The sequence below is a fragment of the Myotis brandtii genome, unplaced genomic scaffold (assembly GCF_000412655.1).
Source record: "Myotis brandtii unplaced genomic scaffold, ASM41265v1 scaffold704, whole genome shotgun sequence".
NCBI lineage: Eukaryota > Metazoa > Chordata > Mammalia > Chiroptera > Vespertilionidae > Myotis > Myotis brandtii.
Genome location: NW_005370762.1, coordinates 1,010,621 through 1,029,517, shown reverse-complemented (window position 1 = coordinate 1,029,517; position 18,897 = coordinate 1,010,621). Strand labels below are relative to the sequence as shown.

The following is an 18,897-nucleotide window of genomic DNA, read 5'->3' as shown; positions in this document are numbered from 1 at the left end:
CAGAGAGACAGTCAAATCAGAAGAGTCACCCAGACCTCCTGGATCCCCCAGAGCTCCCTCACTGTTTCTATCAGACAGCCTCCTGCTCTGCCAGCTGGCTCTTCCTTTGCCACTGCAATGGCCTCTCGCCCAGCATACTCCCCCACCTCTATAGTCTCCTATCCAGCACTTAACCTGGCAGTAGACCTGGCATTGCTATGCAGTGCTCTAGGCTATTTCCTCTTAGTTACTTAAAAAACAAAACACACCTACATGTGTATCTGCCAAATTAAGGACACCTTTGTCATAGATATGAGGGAGTACGTTTATAGAAAATTGGGATCTTCTTTGTGAATACTTTTTTTAGAGATGCCTTTGAGAAACTTAATTAAAGAAAATGTGCCAAAGGATAAATAAAATTAAGCCAAGGGGAAAACCCAGGCTCTGAGATGACTAATCCGATTTGTTTGGTCGTTCCTTACTGTGTGCTGAGGCCCATCTTCATTGTCCCTCATGTAGAAAGGCTTCAGTGCTAATGGATAATTAATGACAAAGACTGGTATGTTGCCACAGTGCTTCACCAGGTACTTTTCATGTTCAGTATGTAGATCAACACCCCACTGCAATGAGAAAAAAAAATCAACAAAGGAGAAGACAGAGCTGAAATATACAATGCAGGACCCGAAAATAACCTGTATCAGTTCTCTCCCTGAGGATCAGCGATGTGTGGAGCTGTCTGCTGAGGTTGCACAGATAACTAAACTAGAGAGGTATGTGTTAGCAAGAACATCCACAGGCCTGGAAAGATGAAAGCTGAAACGTGTAGATAAACACTATGCTCTCTGCCCCTGTCTGAGGGAGCAGCATTTAGCAGATGAATAGCATCTGCAGGAAAAAAAAGTGTGCTTTCCACAGTGTATAAAAACTGACCTCAGGATCACAGTTTTATTAATATTGCCTAGAACGTCTTCTACAGTTACTGTTCCTAAGTCTCAGGAAATTAAATGATGAAAGATAATATTTCTAATATTGAGTCCATCTTTGGCTAGATGGCTTCTCTCAGTGAAATTTTTTAAACTAAAAGAGTCAACTGATATATCAGATGCTCCTTGATGAATATTTAATAACACTGTTCATCTATTTATTCAGCAAATACTAATGTGCCTGTTAAAACTCAGGTCCCATGCTAGGTACTGGATATAGTAAGAAAAATAGAACCCTTAACTTCATGAAGCTTGCAGAGTAGGAAACAAACACTAAATACAAAATTATGCAAAGAAATTAATTGATTATAAATATAACTATTATAGCTTATAAGAGGATCTGACTTAACTGGGGTTGGGACTGGTGTAAGGAATAGTTTGAAGACAAAGACATTACTGTACATTCTGAACATTATCTTATTACTCCCACTTGTCTGGCAGTACCTTAATTATCGGGAAGAAGTACTGGCATAGGAATGAGGAGACTTGCCTCTAACATTATGTGCATGCTCACCGATGAGTCATGTAGCCTCTCTGTACTTACACCTTTGCCAATAAAATAAAGGCATTCTTAAAAAAACCAACCCAAAACAATTCAGTGTTTTCCAAAGTGGATCACAAATGGGAAGACTATAAAGTTCAACAGGAAAAGAAACCTGTTCAATGTGTTGCTTAAAATTACTTGATCATTTAACCTCTTTTGTTTGTCACCTGTTAACATCATTCAGAATGTACTGTGGGAAACACTGAACTAGTTTATTTCTATACTAATAGTCTATGGTCGCCATTCTTTTAAAGGATTTTTATCTTCCTACACTTGGGAAACTTCTGTATAACCCTTTAGTCACTGCTATTACAAATGATACAATTCTACTTCAAAATTATCGTTCATTATAAATATTTCAACAAGGCTGAGCAAATATAAAAGAAAGCCAATGTATAGAGGAGCAAATCCTGCACCCTGCCAATAAGAGAAATAAGACTATTTTAAATAGTAATAAGATAAGGATGAGGAAAAAAATTTTGATATACACACATACTCAAACATAAATACTACCTCTGGGGTGAAGGTGAAGTTCTGGGACGCCTGCTTTAAGATCTCCACGGCTTCCGTGTAAGAAATGCTGGAGAGAAACCGAAAAGCAGAGGTCAATACAATCGGCTATTGTTAACTAGTCCACCTGAAAATGAGAAAAGATCTATTTCCATAGTCTCCGAGAGTTAATGTGAGTATTAAATGATTACGGAGTAATCAGGAAGTAAGGTTTACCTAATCCTATGGGCCTCCTATCAGCATGAAGAGAATGGCCACCCAATAACCCTAGTTTTGACCTACTTGTAGTGCACACAGAGCAGATAGTCACTAAGCAAGTAGAGATTTACTCTGAATTCATGCTATGCCAATGCCGTAATGAACGGTGTGAAATATAGAGGCTGGATGAGCAAAAATATTTTCCTAGAGCCATCATTCATTCATTCACTCAAAAACATACTGGCACCTACTCTGTGCTAGGGATTATTCTAGGTACTGGATATACAGTAACTAAAAATGAAGCTCCTGCCTTTATGTAGATATTCGTGTGTGGTGTGTGTGTGTTTGTGAGAGAGAAAGAGAAAGAGTGAGAGAGATAGATAGTTAGATAGATAGATAGATAGATAGATAGATAGATAGATAGATATTGGGGGTACAGGTGGGGAGTGGGGAGAAAGATAAACAAATAAACAGAAATAATATGATGCCAGGGAGCTATTAGTGCTATGAAGAAAAATAAAGCTAGGTAAGAAGACAGAGGATGTTTGAGGGTGCTCTTTTAGAAAAGATGGTGAAGAAAGGCTTCACTGAGTTGGCGACATCTTAACAGAAACCTGCATGAAGTAAAGGAACCATATAAATATCTGGGGAAGTATTCCAGGCAAAAGGAACAGTGGGTACACAGGCCTGCAGTGAGGCCTGAGTCTGGCTCATTCAAAGAAGGAACATGTCAATGTGACCTAGTATTGAACAAGGGGAAGAATGCCAGGAAATTAGATAGGAAAGGTAGTCACAGGTCAGGTCCTATGAACTTTTTCAGGCCATGGTAAGGCCTCTTTAATATATTCTAAGCATTGTTTAAGACTAGGTTAAGAAAAATATCATAGGTTACCTCAGTAAGAAACCTCATGCCTAAAGCAAGCCAAGCCAAAAATTTATATACATGATTTGAATAGGTAATATATGCACATAGTGGTGTTTTTATTTTTTAAAGAAATCATTATGTATGAAAGAGTATATGACTTTCCATCCTGTCCCATAGCAACCTAATTAGTTCCTCTTCTCACACAATCACTATTAGTGGTTTTGTGTATCCTTCCAGTGGGGATTTTCCCCCCAGAGGGTTTTATACATCTGTAAGCAAATATCCTATATAATAAAAGCCTAATATGCTAAGTGTCCAGTCGTCCAACCAATCAAAGCATAATATGCTAATGACATGCTAAGGCTACTCAACTGCTCACTATGATGTGCAATGATCATCAAGGGGCAGACAGTCGACCAGTCACTATGACGTGCACTGACCACCAGGGGGCAGACGCTCCGACCAGTAGGTTAGCTTGCTACTGGGGTCTGGCTGATCAGGACTGAGTGAGACGGGCATGCCCTGGAGCCCTCTCATGGTCCCTCCCCAGCCCCGATTGTGCACCGGTGGGATCCCTCGGCCTGGACTGTGCCCTCTCGCAATCCAGGACTCCTTGGGGGATTTCGGAGAGCCGGTTTTGGCCCGATTCTGCAGGCCAGGCCGAGACACTCCACTGGTGCATGAATTTGTGCACCGGGCCTCTAGTTAATATATAATCTCCCTATAAAAAATAGATGGCAGCCATAGCATACATACCATACACTCTTATATCATTACTTATGTAAAAATATACCTTGCAGATATTTCCATATCAGAATATGAAAAGTTTCCTCATTTTTTGAATTATTATGTAATATTCTATTTTGTGGATGTATCCTAATTAGTTTTAGCCAGTCATCTACTGGTGGGTAGATATTTCAGCTATTTCCAATCTTTGCTACTATAAATCATTACTACATATACCTATTTTATGCTACAAATGACTCTCATATACTAATTTTGCAAATGAAAAAAAATGAAATTGTTGGATCAAAGTGTGTTGGCATTTGCAGTTTTACATATTTTGAAAGATATTGCTGCCCTTTTACAGAGTTATACCAATTATGTCCACTAATATACGAAAATGTCAGTTTCCCTAGGTCCTCTGAAACAGCACTTTGGATGATTAAAAACAAAAATCTATAAAGTTCCTCAAGAACTTCGAGCTCAAAAAATAACTTACCCAACACAAACTTATTCTCTGAAGCAGAAATGAAGTTAATACTATAATAACTAATCAGAAAGTTGTGTCTTACAGTCCAAATAAAGCCCCCAAAGCTATGCTTTGAGTGATAACTTTTTTCAAAGATAAAAATTCTATTCAAATTAAAAACCTAGTATTGAATAACAGGTAATTTCTAAGGTAAGAATGATGTTGGTGTTGGCAGTAGGAATAATTTTTAAACAAGCATCCTATAGAGGGGAAACTGAAACTTAGAAAGGATCAGTAAGTTGCCAAAAATGACTCATGTGACTAGTAAACCCTGGTGTGCTGACTAGAGTCTAAGCTTTTAACTGCTAAGATAATGCCTAAACCACTTGGAGTCTCATATGTTCAATAAAAACAAGAGATGTGGGTTTTCCCTCCGACTCTACTATCACTTACTAGCTATGTAAATCACCCCACCTTAATGGAAACATTTTATACATTTTTTTGTAATGTGGTATACAAACATTAAAAATTTTAGTGTTTTCACTTGTAAGCAAGGAGACTGGATTATATTACCTAAAGTTCTTTCCTGCTCAGACAGCCTGTTATTCTATTCTATCGTTACATGGTATGATCTACTTATCACACTGAGAAATGTAAGAGCAATCAAAAAGGATGTTGTGCCATTGCTATGTTACTGTTCCATTTCTAAGAAAAATGGTTCTCATGTCCAAATGTCTCTTGCTTTTCTGGACATGCTGCCCTACTCCCTCCACACCTCAAGTTGAGGCAGAACTTTCAAGTTTGAATTACAGTTCTGATACTGGATATCTCTAATGGCCCTCTCAACTCTCTCTACTAATTTTTCTTGATATGTATACAGGTTATTTCCTCTCCTTCCCAGGAACTTCCCAAAGTGCTTTGAGGAGAGGAGAAGACATTGTGGAATTGCATGGTACAGTATCCAAACATCTTCGTTTCAATGTTTATTGTTGAATGAAGAAAACTACTTTAAAGCTGTAAAACTACTATGCTAAAGAGCTCATCAATAGCATTCTCTGCCTCAAATTCGCACACATGAATAAAGAGCAAGTAAAAAACGTAAGGATTCTATATTTTAAAAACCTCCATACCATAAAGGAAATGTAAAATAACTGAATTCTATTTGTGCTTGATAAAGGCTAAAAATTTAATTACTACATAAATTCCTTAAATAACATATTTTTACATGAAACAATTATAACAAGTCGTCAAGAATACACTGAAATCTACTGAAAAGATTTTGGTCATACTAGAGACCCGATGCACGAAATTCATGCAAGAGTAGGCCTTCCTTTCTTCCTTCCTTCCCTTGGCTGCCAGCACAGGCTTCCCTCTGACACCGGGACCCTGGCTCCCCCCCACCCCACTTGCTGGCAGGCACCTGGGTCCCGGCTTCCCTCCAGCCCTGGCTTTGTCTGGAAGGCCGTCCAGAATGACATCCGGAATGATGTCCGGTCTAATTAGCATATTACCCTTTTATTATTACAGAAGATAGTATCTTGTGTGTGTGTATTTCAGAAAGTATCTCAATTCTAATTAATCATCATGCCTAGGTCTCCTGTCATGTCCTCTTGTGGCTGTTAAAATTCCTGGTTACTAAGACTGGCAACCCCCCTTCACCTCCACCTTGAGAATCCTCAGAATCATATCATTTATGCATATCCCTCTGGTGTTCAGTTCCCTCTTCACTTCTAGCTCCTGGAATTTCTTTTACTTTCTAGTGAACGCAACAATACATTTAAAAGGATTTTATAATACTTTAACTAGGAGTGTTTCCAAGTTATCTCGCCTGACAACTTGCTTCAGCAGTAGTCATTTGACCCTTTCAACAATATAAGACAAGTGACCACTTACAGATGAGAAAACTAAAGTTCAGAAAGGTTAAAGATTTACTATTAATTAGGTTCATAGTTGTAATTAAATAATTATTCGTGTAAATATCAAACTGTTCATCTTTTTCTCTAGATTTTAAATTCTATAACAGGACCGATCCATAGCTATTTTCACCACGCCATCCTCAATGAGTAGCACAGTGTCTAACTCATAGTAGGTAGTTGATAAATATTAATTCATTCATTAATGGCTAATAAGTGGCAGAAGCCGGATTAAAATCCAGGACCTCTGAATCATAATTCACTATACTCAGTGTCTAAAGTAAATAGTGATAGCAGTTAATAGGAAAACTCAAGGAGAGGACCTAGTCTAAAGGAGAATATCCTCACCCCCCCATGGTTACTCACACGTCATTTATTAATTCACTCAGGTATTCAATAGGTTGCCGAGTTCCTATCAGAGGCACTGTGCTAAGCACTGGGGGCATAATAGTAAACAAAATAAACAAGCCTCTGACCACATGGAGGTGACAGACACTAACAAATAGTCACACATGTAAATTTAAGCCTCAACTATGACTTGTGCTGTGTGGGATGGATGATGGTAATGGCAATGAATGAAATGGCACTGACCATGAGGTCATTTCCTAACTTTAGTATTTTATGGACATCGACTTCAAAGCACGACAGTTAAGTGATACATAAGGGTCTTAAGGACAGTGGGGGAGCTACAACTATTCTAGCACTAACTCTAGAGCCCTTTCAAATACAGGAAGTATAGTGGTTGAAAGCATGAGCTTTGAAATCAGATAAATGAGTTTGAATCTCCACTTCTTTTACTGGCCTACTCTCTTCGAGTTGATTCTTTATCTATTGAATGGCAATAAGAACTACTCACAGAGTTGTTGTGAAGATAAAATGAATCATTAATATCTGTGAAATTTATCACAGGCTCATAGTCAATGAATGGTGGATATATTTTTCCCCAATCTAAGATCTAGTTCATTAAGTAGGAGCTACAGTACTTCTCTTAAGATCTTCTCCCTGGTTTTCCATCACCAGCACAAATTCCTTCAGATGTCCAAATTACTTCTTTCCTTATCTACTTAATTACTACTTGTATCAATACGCTTATGTCCAGAACACTCCTATAAACTCCACATCTGTGCACTCAAACTGCCTACCCAGCATCTACAACTGGATGTCTGAAAAGATTCTCAGTCTTAAAATGATCCCCAATGATAAGGATTTTGATAACATCCCCTTTCTCCCCCAAACCTCTGCTACCCTTATGGCTTTCCCAATCTCAGTTAACGGCAACTCCAATTTGACAGCAGTATAGGACAAAAGCATTGAAGTCACCCTTGACTCTTCTCTTTCCTTCTCCCTCTCAGCAAATACTGTTTGCTCTAAATTTAAAATATATCTAGAATAGGAAAACCTCTCTCTACCTCCATTGCCACTATCCTGATCTGTGAATGTTGATTTTATGTGTCAATTTGGCTGGGCTACAGTACCCAGATATTTAATCAAACATTATTCAGGAAGTTTCTGTAAAGGTGTCTTTCGGATGAGATTAACATTTAAATCTGTGGCCTCTGAGTAAAGCAGTTTACCTCCATCATGTGCATGGGTCATATCTAGTCAGTAGAAGGCCTTAATAGACTACATGTTTAACTTACTTATTTTGTTTTTTTAGCTATTATTACCTCCACCAGAAATGTAAGCTTAGTGAAGGCAGGGAGTTTTATCTGCTTTGTTCACTGCTTTAATACAGTTTTTAAGGTCCTGGCTCTGCTCTCGAGCAAGGAGGTTGTGGCGTCAGCAGGTTCCAGGCAATTCAAGCTCCATAAGGGATGACAGAGGTTGTTTACAACTACCGACCATATGGGGAAGAAAGAGCTCGTGAAAGTGCAACACTGATGACACCATTGGGGTCCTTAAGAAGCTGACTGTAGCCCAAACTGGTAGCCTTTGGAACAAGATCGTACTAAAAAGTGGTACATGATTTTTAAGGACCACATTTTTCTGGGATGAACCTGGAGCTTTATTACCAAGAGAGCATAATCCCCCTCCCCCGAACCTGTCCCCTGCCCCCTTGCTGTCCCCTCTCCTCCTACCCTTACCTCCCACACTGGTATGGATGATAGTTTTTAAAAAGTCATGTTAATAAAAATTTAGAAGCAGAAGAAAAGAGACAGTTTTTAGATTCTAAAGCAATGCCTGGTACATAGTAAGTATTCAATATAAATTTAAGTGAAAGAAAAAACCCTCAAAAGCCCTCACTTATACTTCATTGCCTTTCCATTCTCTATCACAGGACGGCTGACTATTTTCTTCTTTTCTGAGCCCACTTCTGCTGCCTCACTAATCATTCAGCATCAGGGACTCATCATCACTTTTAACTTATAGCCTGACAGTCTGCCAAGCATGTCAAACTCAAAGACTAACACAGGCCAAATAAACAAGGCATGTGGCCCGCAGGCCTCGAGTTTGACATGCTTGGGCTGACACCTGAAATTCTCAACTCAGTCAATCTGCCAAATTATTACAACCCCCTCCTCAAGGATGGGATGATGTCTTTATTAAGACAAAAACTTCCTGAACCTAAAGACTGCAAGTGAAGAATGATATCAATTTATTTTTCAGAAGCAATTTTCTACTCTTCTAATGTCCAATTTCCTATACACACTGTAAACACACTGAATACTAAGTCTTATATGCCTCTCTGATTAATATGGTTGGTGAAATAAGTATCAAGTACTACCTGAATAGAATTATAGTGGAAATAAGGCAATAACATATGTTACGCTTTTAAAAGTGGCAAAAAAGTTTAGAATATATGGTAAAGAAAAGGGAAGACAGAGAAAAACAGAGACAGACATTACATGTAAGTATTTTAAGTGTTTTTTTTTCTTTTTAATCCTCGCCCGAGGATATTTTTCCATTGATTTTTAGAGAGAGGGAAAGACAGAGAGAAGCATACATGTGAGAGAAACACATCGATTGGTTGCCTCCTGCACGAACCGACCAGGGGCCAGGCTGGGGAGGAGCCTGCAACAAAGATACATGCTCTTGACTGGAATCGAACCCGGGACCCTTGGGTCCGCAGGCCGATGCTCTATCCACTGAGCCAAACCAACTAGGGATTAAGTTTGTTTTTGATGAGCCAATTTTGATGACTAAAGTTAGTATTAGTTTGAATTGCATTAATACAGTTAATAATTACTATGTTCATTTATATTGCTATAATTTATTCATTCATTTATTCATGAAACATTGATTATCGACTATGAACCAGAAACAAGAGCTATAAAAATAACTAAAACATAGGTCTTTCATGAGTTTAGGGAGTGTGATAAGCCTGTATATAAGCAAAAAATTTAGTACAGTGTGATAAATGATGCTAAAATATGAGTAAAGTTAAGAGAAAGTATAATGTCTACTTACGTTAAAAAGTTGTTTTTTAGCATATGTTCTAATCTGTCCTTGGTAAGAAAAGAGAAAAAGAAAATTTATTATTAACTGTAATTGTATTCATTAGATGTCATTAACATATATAAAGAGTGGATGTTCTGGGCTTTATCCACCAAACGAATTACCTTTTGGCCAGGAGCAATGAACCTGTGGCAGAGCGCAACATCCTCGGGACAGCTGGTGAGAACCATCGCTGTTGCGGACTTGAAGAGCCCCTCCATGACCTGAGAGCAATGACAGAACAGCCTGACTTGGGAGCCACTTTCTGTGAAGGATCTGTTGAGGGTATTGGAAGGATTGCCTCCAGGTTTAGCAACTATAAATTGGTCAGGCCTCCTCATCCTGAATGCACAACAGCAAGTTCAGTTTCTTAGATTAATTAGAGGAGGAACTGCAACTTCTCAGAGGGGGCAAAATGAGAAAGAAAAACGCTTACATCTTTTGTCAACAGTTTCAATACTGATAATGAAGTCGGATGTCAAATAAACAGCTAAAACTGATTGATGCCTCTCTAAATTTCAATATTCTCACTTATGAAATCATTGGAATAACAGTACTTAGCTTACAGGATTGTTGTGAGAGCTAAATGAAATAATACATGTAGAAGATTTAGCTTACTACCCAGCCCACAGAAGTACACAACAAATATTAGTTATGAAGAGTGAGACACTTTGAAAAGTGTTTCAGTCAGTCACTGATAAAGGAAAGTAAACCTTAAAAGCAGAGAGGCCATGAGATATATCTACACCTAAGTATATATACGTTTTTGCTTTTCTAAAGCATAAAGCAAAAAATAACACTAATCATTATATAACACAAACCAGCATATTCAACTGTAAACCTACTTTTGCCTACCCCGTATAAGAATTCATTCCATCAGAAGTGTCCATAGAAATCTCACGGGGAAAACTTGTTCATAGAAGAAGAAAGTGATTGAAATGGAAAATCGTTTTTTAAAAATATATTTTATTGATTTTTTACAGAGAGGAAGGGAGAGGGATAGAGAGTTAGAAACATCGATCAGCTGCCTCCTGCACACCCCCTACTGGGGATGTGCCCGCAACCAAGGTACATGCCCTTGACTGGAATCAAACCTGGGACCCTTGAATCTGCAGGCCGACGCTCTATCTACTGAGCCGAACCGGTCAGGGCGAAATGGAAAATATTTCTAAAATATTTTTAACCCAAACTAAAATTTTTGGCTTAAAGTCAATGAAATCATAATAGGCCCTCCAAATGTCGTACTCGTAAAGATACATGCATTTATTCAGCACAGGCTGCCACAGAGGCAGGCTCCTTCCTTGAATCCTCTCTTGCATCACTGTGAACCCTGTCAGGGCTGCAAATGCAGGGAGTTTGTGTGTGTGTGGGGGGAGCATAAGCATTTACTGAAGTAATCTAATATGAGCGGATGTAAGAAAGTACTTAATTACCAGTGACAACCAGATATATTTATATATACATAATACTTTTATATTTGCATATACTTTACATTTTTATATTTGGAAATATATATGGATATATAATATAGAAGAAGAAATAATTGGATAAAAGAAGAGCAAAAGGAGGCCAAAGATCTTTTACCTTGAGGCTGTATCTCCTTCAATCTAGCAGCGAGATAAAGAAATCACTAAGTAACTAAATGATTTATGAAGAGTCATATCTTCAATTACTAAAAAAAGCCGATGCATATTGGGAGGAAAAAAGAACAGGTAGGTTGGCCAGTGCACCTGCACCGTTGAGGGACACAGTATACCTATCAGTAAGATGAAGACTTTGACCACTGGAGCTGTTAAATCGGTGTCTTTCATGAGCAGTAAATTTCCATTTGAAGAAGTAAATCAATGGCTTCTCTAACCTTGACTTTCAGACTATGCTCTATAAATATATTTGAAGGAAAAAGAAACTTAACTGAAGGGTCAGCATAACCCTCAGATGTTTTTAAAGGTATATTACTCAATGGCTCTAAAACAGTAACATGTAATTGCTATACCTCATGAGGAGAAAATCCTTTGTTTCAATATATTTTAATTTAATATTTAAGAGACTGCTCTTCATCAGGATAATAATTCCCACAGAATGTAATTTATAAAAGGAAGAAAAGTTAAAAAAAAGCAGGAGATCACTTTGGAGGGAGCATATTTTTTTCACCTATATTTAGGAGAAAAGCTTATATTTTAATCAAATCATTCAACAGTATATGTGCTAAGTCCCACTCAGTGTAGTACCAAATATATGTTATTTAATTATAGAATATATATATACACATAAAAGGCTAAGTGACCATCTGACCATCTGACAGTCCCGACCGGCTGGTACATATGGCACACACTGACCACCGGGGGCAGATGCTGAACACAGGAGCTGCCAAGCTGTGGTGGCAGCAGTGGTTCTCGGGTGACACACCTCGGAACCAGAGAGGAGGGAGCCCGATTCCTCCCGGGGCCACGTGACTCCACCTTCGGTCGGGCCATGGGTTACATTGTTGCTGGGGCACTGTTAGCCCTGAACTGGTTTACTGCCAAGCTGCGGTGACTTGGCAGCGGTGATTCTCGGGCAATGCACCCTGGAACCAGAGAGGAGGGAGCACGGCCCCGCTTCTTTCAATGTGCACGAATCCGTGCACCAGGCCACTAGAATATATAATTATGAAGCAAAGATTATAATGTTTAATAAATTCTAACATAATTTATGTATTGTTTTTGTAGCTGTTCCCTCTGGACTCTATTTTGGGGCAGTAGAGACAGGGTCAAGGCAGAAGAAATAGGAAGGTTAAAAGTATGGTTCTGTTCCTTACAATACTCTCATTGCCCAAGTGAAAGAGTAAGACAGAATTGGGTTGTGGGCTAAAACTGAAAACAACTTAAGGAATTTACTGACTCCATGTGAGGCTCAGACTTGAATCTCTATAATCTAGAAAGGGGTTACTCAACAGTTTTAATATTGATATTTTTGGCCAGAGAATTTTTTGTTGGGGGGAGAGGGCTGTGCGCTGTGGGATGCTGAACAGCATTCCTAGTCTTTAGTCACTAGGTATCATTAGCAACCACTCCCAAACCACTCCCTAGTGATCTAGAACAATAGTGGGAGATGTTAATGGGGTAGGGAAATGGATACTATGGGATGTGGCCAGAACACCCCTTCAGAACCGAGCTTTCTCCGCTGGGAATATTAACTGCTGTTGGTTCATGGTCGAGTTCCTCTTCAGGAATGGTCCAGGCCAAGAGTGCTCTCTTACTGTGGTTACACCTCTTCCCAAGGATGGCCCATGTCCAATGACTGGTTGATGGGGGGAAGCACAAAAGCCCACCTCTTGCCTTCATATGGGACAACTATGAAGGACCATTCCAGCTCCAAAGCTCCTCACAGAGCTGGCTAAGGCCTCTGTAAATGCATCACAGTTCAACTTCTCCCTCTGCCCAGTGCTGCTTTCTTCCTTTCCCTACAGGTGTTGTTCTCTAGAGCATTCCTTAATAATTCCCTGATGCTAATCTCTGCTTTAGAACTTGCTTACTACAAAATACAACCTAAGACAGGATAATCAAATAGTGAGTCCATTCTGTTTGGTGGTACACTTAGTATTTATGTTTTAAGTGGAATTGGGTCATTTACTAGGTGAATAAGAAGAGAATATAAATGAATGGAAGTGATAGCTGATAAAAACTGCTAAAATAAACATCTTGTAATTACAAATCCAAACTAAGATGTTAACCAAAATGGTACTGAGTAGAGAATTCATAATAACAATAGTAAATAATTTCTGGGTCCTAACTAAGTGCCATGAACTATGCTAAGTACCTTATATATATTATCTGTCTAATCCTCTGAACCAGCGGTCGCCAACCATTCCAACCTCACGGACCACTGGTTAGTGACCGCTGTTCTGAACTATCCTATGAAGTAAGCATTATTATTCCCATTTTATAGATGAGGAAACTGAGGCTCAGAGAAATTAAGTCCCTTGCTTAAAGTCACATAGCAAGGAACTGATGAACAAATCCTGGTCCATTCCACTCCAGAACTTGTGTTTTCTATCTGGATTATGGCCACAACCTCCTAAGAGGACTCCCACCCCCGTTTTTATCTCACTCTAAATCATTTTTCATATTGCTGCTAGAGAGATTTTTCTAAATTATAACTCTGACCATGGCCTTTCCTACTGAGAACTCCTTCTCCTTTATCTTTTGGATTAAATTCAAACTCCTTAGCATGGCATTTCTCCATCCTCATCCCTTGCCTCCTGTGGATGCTTTCTAATACAGTTATATAGAAATTTCCCTAACCATAAAGATGTTTTATTTGTTTGCCTAGGAAATGACAAGGGCTACTATTTACTGAGCCTGCAATATGTCAGACTGTGTGCTTTACATTGTATACACTGTTTCTTTTACTCCTCACAATAACCTTATGAAATAGGTACTATTATTCTCATTTTACAGTTGAGGAAGTTAAAGATCACCAAGGTTAGGTAACATCATAACAACGTTAAGGGCAAACCTGAGATATGAACTTAAATGTCTGGCTCTTGTACTAAAGGCATTCTAAGATGTTTATTAAATTAAGTAGTTCTCTATCTTCTTCATCCTATGAACACCTTGCAATGCACAGATGTAAAAATGTATACAGAAGCATTTTAATGTCACAGAGGCCTGACATTTAGAATCTATTTTAAAATTTGTGTACCTACCTGCATGAGATCTTGAAGGCTCTCCACAAAAGAGATCTCGGCTTCTACCATATAAAACTCTGCCAGGTGTCTCCGGCTCTGAGAATTCTCAGCTCGAAATGTTGGACCAAAGGTAAACACTTGAGTAAAAGCTCTGCAATTCAAGATTAAGAGTATAAAAATAGGATTCACATGATTAATTTTAAGTATTTAAAATACTCAGTGAGCTCTTAAAGAAAAAAAAAGTTTTGGGCCTCTGTCTTGTCCACAAATGCATACATATTAGCTGCTGTATTTCCTTAATGGTTGATAATAATAGTTTCATTAAAAGGGTTACATTTATAGAAACTATTTTATCCTGAAGGAATTTGCAAATGCTTTACAAACCCTATGGCTCACTAAATATAGAATGATAACCACCTCTGGGTGCACTCTACTGCAGCTGCCTTAAACAGCAGGCAACTACATTTCACAGTAATCAAGAGCAAAGTAAACGAAAAATACCACAGCCCACGAAGCTACACAGAGAATCTAGATAGTAACAGTTAAAATGAGAATTTCATGTAGATAAAATGGGTTTATTATTTTTTAAATATGTGAAAAAAGAATATCAGATATGTATGGTGATTTGCCTTGTTCAAAGTCTACCCAACCCCCCAAGTTTCAATTAATGCTGAGTGAGCACTAAAATTTGGAGGTAAGGGTGGATTTTGAAGAACTGTCTACTTGATCCACTGGTTTTCAAAAAGAACTATAGCTCAATAATGCCAACATGAAAAAGATATTTTTAAATTCCTACAGAAGTGGACACTACACCTGAATTCATTCTTTAACACTTACAGTCTCCTCAGAAACAAGGCAACAACTGAGATTAGATCAAACATATAGGAAGTAATGATTATTTATTGAGGACTATCTAATCTTTGAATTTTAAGGTTTTGCTAGGGGAAAAGAAGAGGTGTGGGGTTCTTCAGCTATCATCCCTAGCTTTCTTCACTTGTCTGTCATCAGTCAAATAACATCAGAAAATAGTGCAGAGAATAAACGCATTGTGAATATGCATACCAGTTTTAAATTTATCTACCTATTTGAAGATACTCTGAGAAGCAAAACAGTAAAACAATTATAGTGGAAATAAAAAGATTTATGTTTTCTTTCACAAAAGGCCATTTCAGTTAAGGCCTAGTTGGTAAGAAGCTTAGGAATTTATGTTTTGGTTCTATAGTCATCTTACTGAGACCATGATCAGTTGACCTCTAAGAACTTTAGTTTCTAATGGAAAAATAAACAGTAAGAACTCAAAAATAATACTATGGCAACCTCTCTCCCAAGATTCAGATCCAGACTCGCCGATTAAAATGTCCTGGAAAACACTAAAACTACCTTGTCCCCATAAACAAACAAAAGACAAACAAAAATGGACGATCCTGGCCGGTTTGGCTCAATGGATAGAGCCTTGGCCTGCAGACTGAAGGGTCCCGGGTCAAGGGCACATCCCACAATTGCAGGCTCCTCCCCAGCCTGGGCCCTGGTCAGGGTGTGTGCAGGAGGCAACCAATCGATGTGTTTCTCTCACATCAATGTTTCTCTCTGTCTTTCCCTCTCTCTTCCACTCTCAATGGAAAAAATATCCTTGGGTGAGGATTTAAAAAAAGGGACAATCCTGCTTTTCCTTTTACATTCCCCCCAATTCTGCTAATTTCAGTTAGTCCACCTACTCACTCCAACCTTACCCCCCACTTCTTCCCCACTGCCCACATTTCCTGTATCATTTTGATTGAGTACAACATTATATTGTTCACACTTCGGAAAGCTCTCTGAAATCAAGAGACTTTTCTTTATCTCGAGATATTGTCTTGTGTGTAAATAACTCTTGTGTTTTGCTTAGAAACCTAAAACAGCTTTTAACTGGTGTCTGCCACCTATCTTTCTTACTCCAGTCCCAAACTAGTACAAGTTTTCAAACTCAAATCTGATTTATCAGCCCTAATTTTAAAATCCTTCAAAGGATAATATTCAAACTCCTAACTTTGACTCAACTGTCTTTCACACAGGCTTTCTCCAATGAAGACATTCTCCTTACACGGCATGCCCTGCATGTTAGGCCTCTGCACAGGCTGTTCCCACTCGCTAATGCCCATCCTTGCCCCTCTCTCTCCAAACGGCAAATTCCCATCTATCCTTCAAGACTTGGCTCAAATGTCACTTTCTCTTTGTAACCTTGCGATACACCCGAATTTATCATTCCCTCCTTTTTATGACTATAAAAATTTGTTCATATATTTATTACACAGAACATATCACTTTGAAAAGCAAAGTGATATATATTGGTATCTTTCTCCTCCAATGAACTATGAAATTTTCCAGAGCAGGAGCCATGCTTTATTCATATTTGTATCTCTGGTGTCTAAGATAAAACAGGTGCTGAAGTTGAATGAATGAGGACTAATGATGATGACAGGCTTGCTCAGTTGTAAACTCAAAAAAGAACACAGCCTCGCAAACAGCAACATTACAAACATGTACAGAAAAATACTCAGATATACAGGGAGGGGCAATAGTAGGGTTACAGTTGTGAGTACGTGAAACACAATTTATTCTTGTATTATTATTTATTAATTATATTTTCTATATGATCATCTGTAAACCTAATTTTGACCCACCTTGTATTTTACTGTGGCTGTTACTCAGTACCTAAAATGGGTCAAGTAATCTAGGTCTGTCCTAAACAATAAACTCAAAAATTACAAGGCCTTGAGTTTTCCAATCTATGATTACACAATCTCTAGGTAGATTGACAATAGTATATCTAAATAAATCAAATGACAATTTCTTTTTGGTATTGCATCATAAGAAATTGTATATACAAATGTTCACTAACAATAAAGGATATTTTATTGAGATTTTCCAGGGTATAAATAGAAATGAGATGACCTCAGCAAAATTTAGTTTGAGGGCTCTGAGGGAGATTACAAGAAACGGGCAGTTATATTCCGGAAATACAAGGAAGGCCAAGGGACTGCTGCTCAAAGAAGGCATGCTATTCGTATTATACGAGGCACTGAGAAAACAGTGATTTCTAAAAGATTGACCAGTTCAGTCACAAGGGCATCTGCTTCTCCCACGGCAATTCTATGTGGGGTGCTCTAAAATGAGTAGCAATAGAGATGTTTTATTTAACAATGGTTAATAATTTCTCCTAGCAATGCAGGGTAAGCTCTCTAGTATGAAATACAGAAGTAGATCAGCAATTTCATTTTAATTACTAGTGACCTGGTGCATGGATTCGTGCACATTGAAAGGAAATTAATAAGAAGAAATATTTTAATACCGCTATTCGCCCTTCTCTACAATAGAAGTGTCAACCAAATTCACGATCGACAATGACAGAGTGAAACACACTCATGCCACTGGCGCCACCAGCGAGAGCTTTATATGTATCGCACATGCACGAGTCAACTTAGCCTTTTATAGATACAGAATAAACTTGCTTAATTAGACCTGTTTTCTGATTTACTAGTAGGTAAACTTTTCCCAGCCCAGTGAAGCACCCCAACTTCTCTTTCAGGCAATTTTTAGCAGTAAATATCAACATGAAGCAGATTATTATTGTAGATCATGGAGGGAGAACAAAGGGTAAAATATTTAACTGCAGCAGTGTTTGACTATATTCTGCACAGTGAGAAAACCTGAAGTCATTTTCAAGGTTCACCATTTCTTACTTCTTTTCAGTCGGGTCAAGTTTCTAAATCTCCGTCTTCCAGCTAATGAAAATAGGATTCCACCGAGTCTCATATGTACCTACTCCAGGATTTCTGTGAGGATCAAATGAGATGAGGCATGGGAAAATGCTTCACAAACATTTGGTTAAAGTGTAAAATGTTTGCACCTGGCTATAAAACAAGTCATGTTCCTGGGCTGAAGAAACTGCAAGGAGGCTAGTTGCTAGGGAGAGGAAGCCGGCGTTGCTACGTGACGTCATTACCCGGAGTTGCTACAGTGACCGTTTCTGGGCTGGGCTGTGGGCCGCATTTTGCGTCATGGGGTCTCGGCAGCGCCAGCTGTGATTTGGTGGGCTGTTGCTCCAGGGTGGTTGCTTTGTGGGCACCAGGTCTGTAGTGCCCTTTATTGTTAAACCAGAGGACCAGTGTATGCACCGGTGGGGTCCCTCAGCCTGGCCTGCGTGACTGGGCCGAAACCGGCTCTCTGACATCCCCTGAGGGGTCCTGGATTGGGAGAGGGCGCAGGTCAGGCTGAGGGACCCCACCAGTGCATGATCAGGGCCAGGGAGGGACCATGGGAGGTTGACCAGCCTGGGAGGGACTGTGGGAGGGCTCTAAGGCATGTCCAGCCCATTTCGCCCAGTTCCGATCGGGAGGACCCCCGCATCAAGCTAACCTACCGGTTAGAGCGTCTGCCCCCTGGTAGTCAGTGCACGTCATAGCTACTGGTCGGATGATGGGAGGGACACTTAGCATATTAGACAGATAGATATAGATACAGATATAGATATAGATATAGATATAGATATATATTAGAGGCCCGGTGCATGAAATTCATGCGGGGGGGGGGGGGTCCCTCAGCCTGGCCTGTCCCCTCTCACAATCCAGGC

At 39.1% G+C, this 18,897-nt stretch overlaps 1 protein-coding gene across 1 annotated transcript in view; it reads right to left on the bottom strand.

Annotated features, from left to right (window-relative positions):
• Window positions 1–18,897, bottom strand: part of NARS2 (asparaginyl-tRNA synthetase 2, mitochondrial (putative)) — a 117,885-nt gene that overhangs the window by 19,582 nt on the left and 79,406 nt on the right. Inside the window, exons 7-11 of the mRNA XM_005882314.2 lie at window positions 14,307–14,439; window positions 9,745–9,843; window positions 9,593–9,630; window positions 2,020–2,086; window positions 462–599 (exon numbers count right to left, since the gene is read on the bottom strand). Of these exons, the coding sequence (XP_005882376.1) occupies window positions 462–599; window positions 2,020–2,086; window positions 9,593–9,630; window positions 9,745–9,843; window positions 14,307–14,439 (475 nt within the window). The remainder of the gene's footprint in view (window positions 1–461; window positions 600–2,019; window positions 2,087–9,592; window positions 9,631–9,744; window positions 9,844–14,306; window positions 14,440–18,897) is intronic.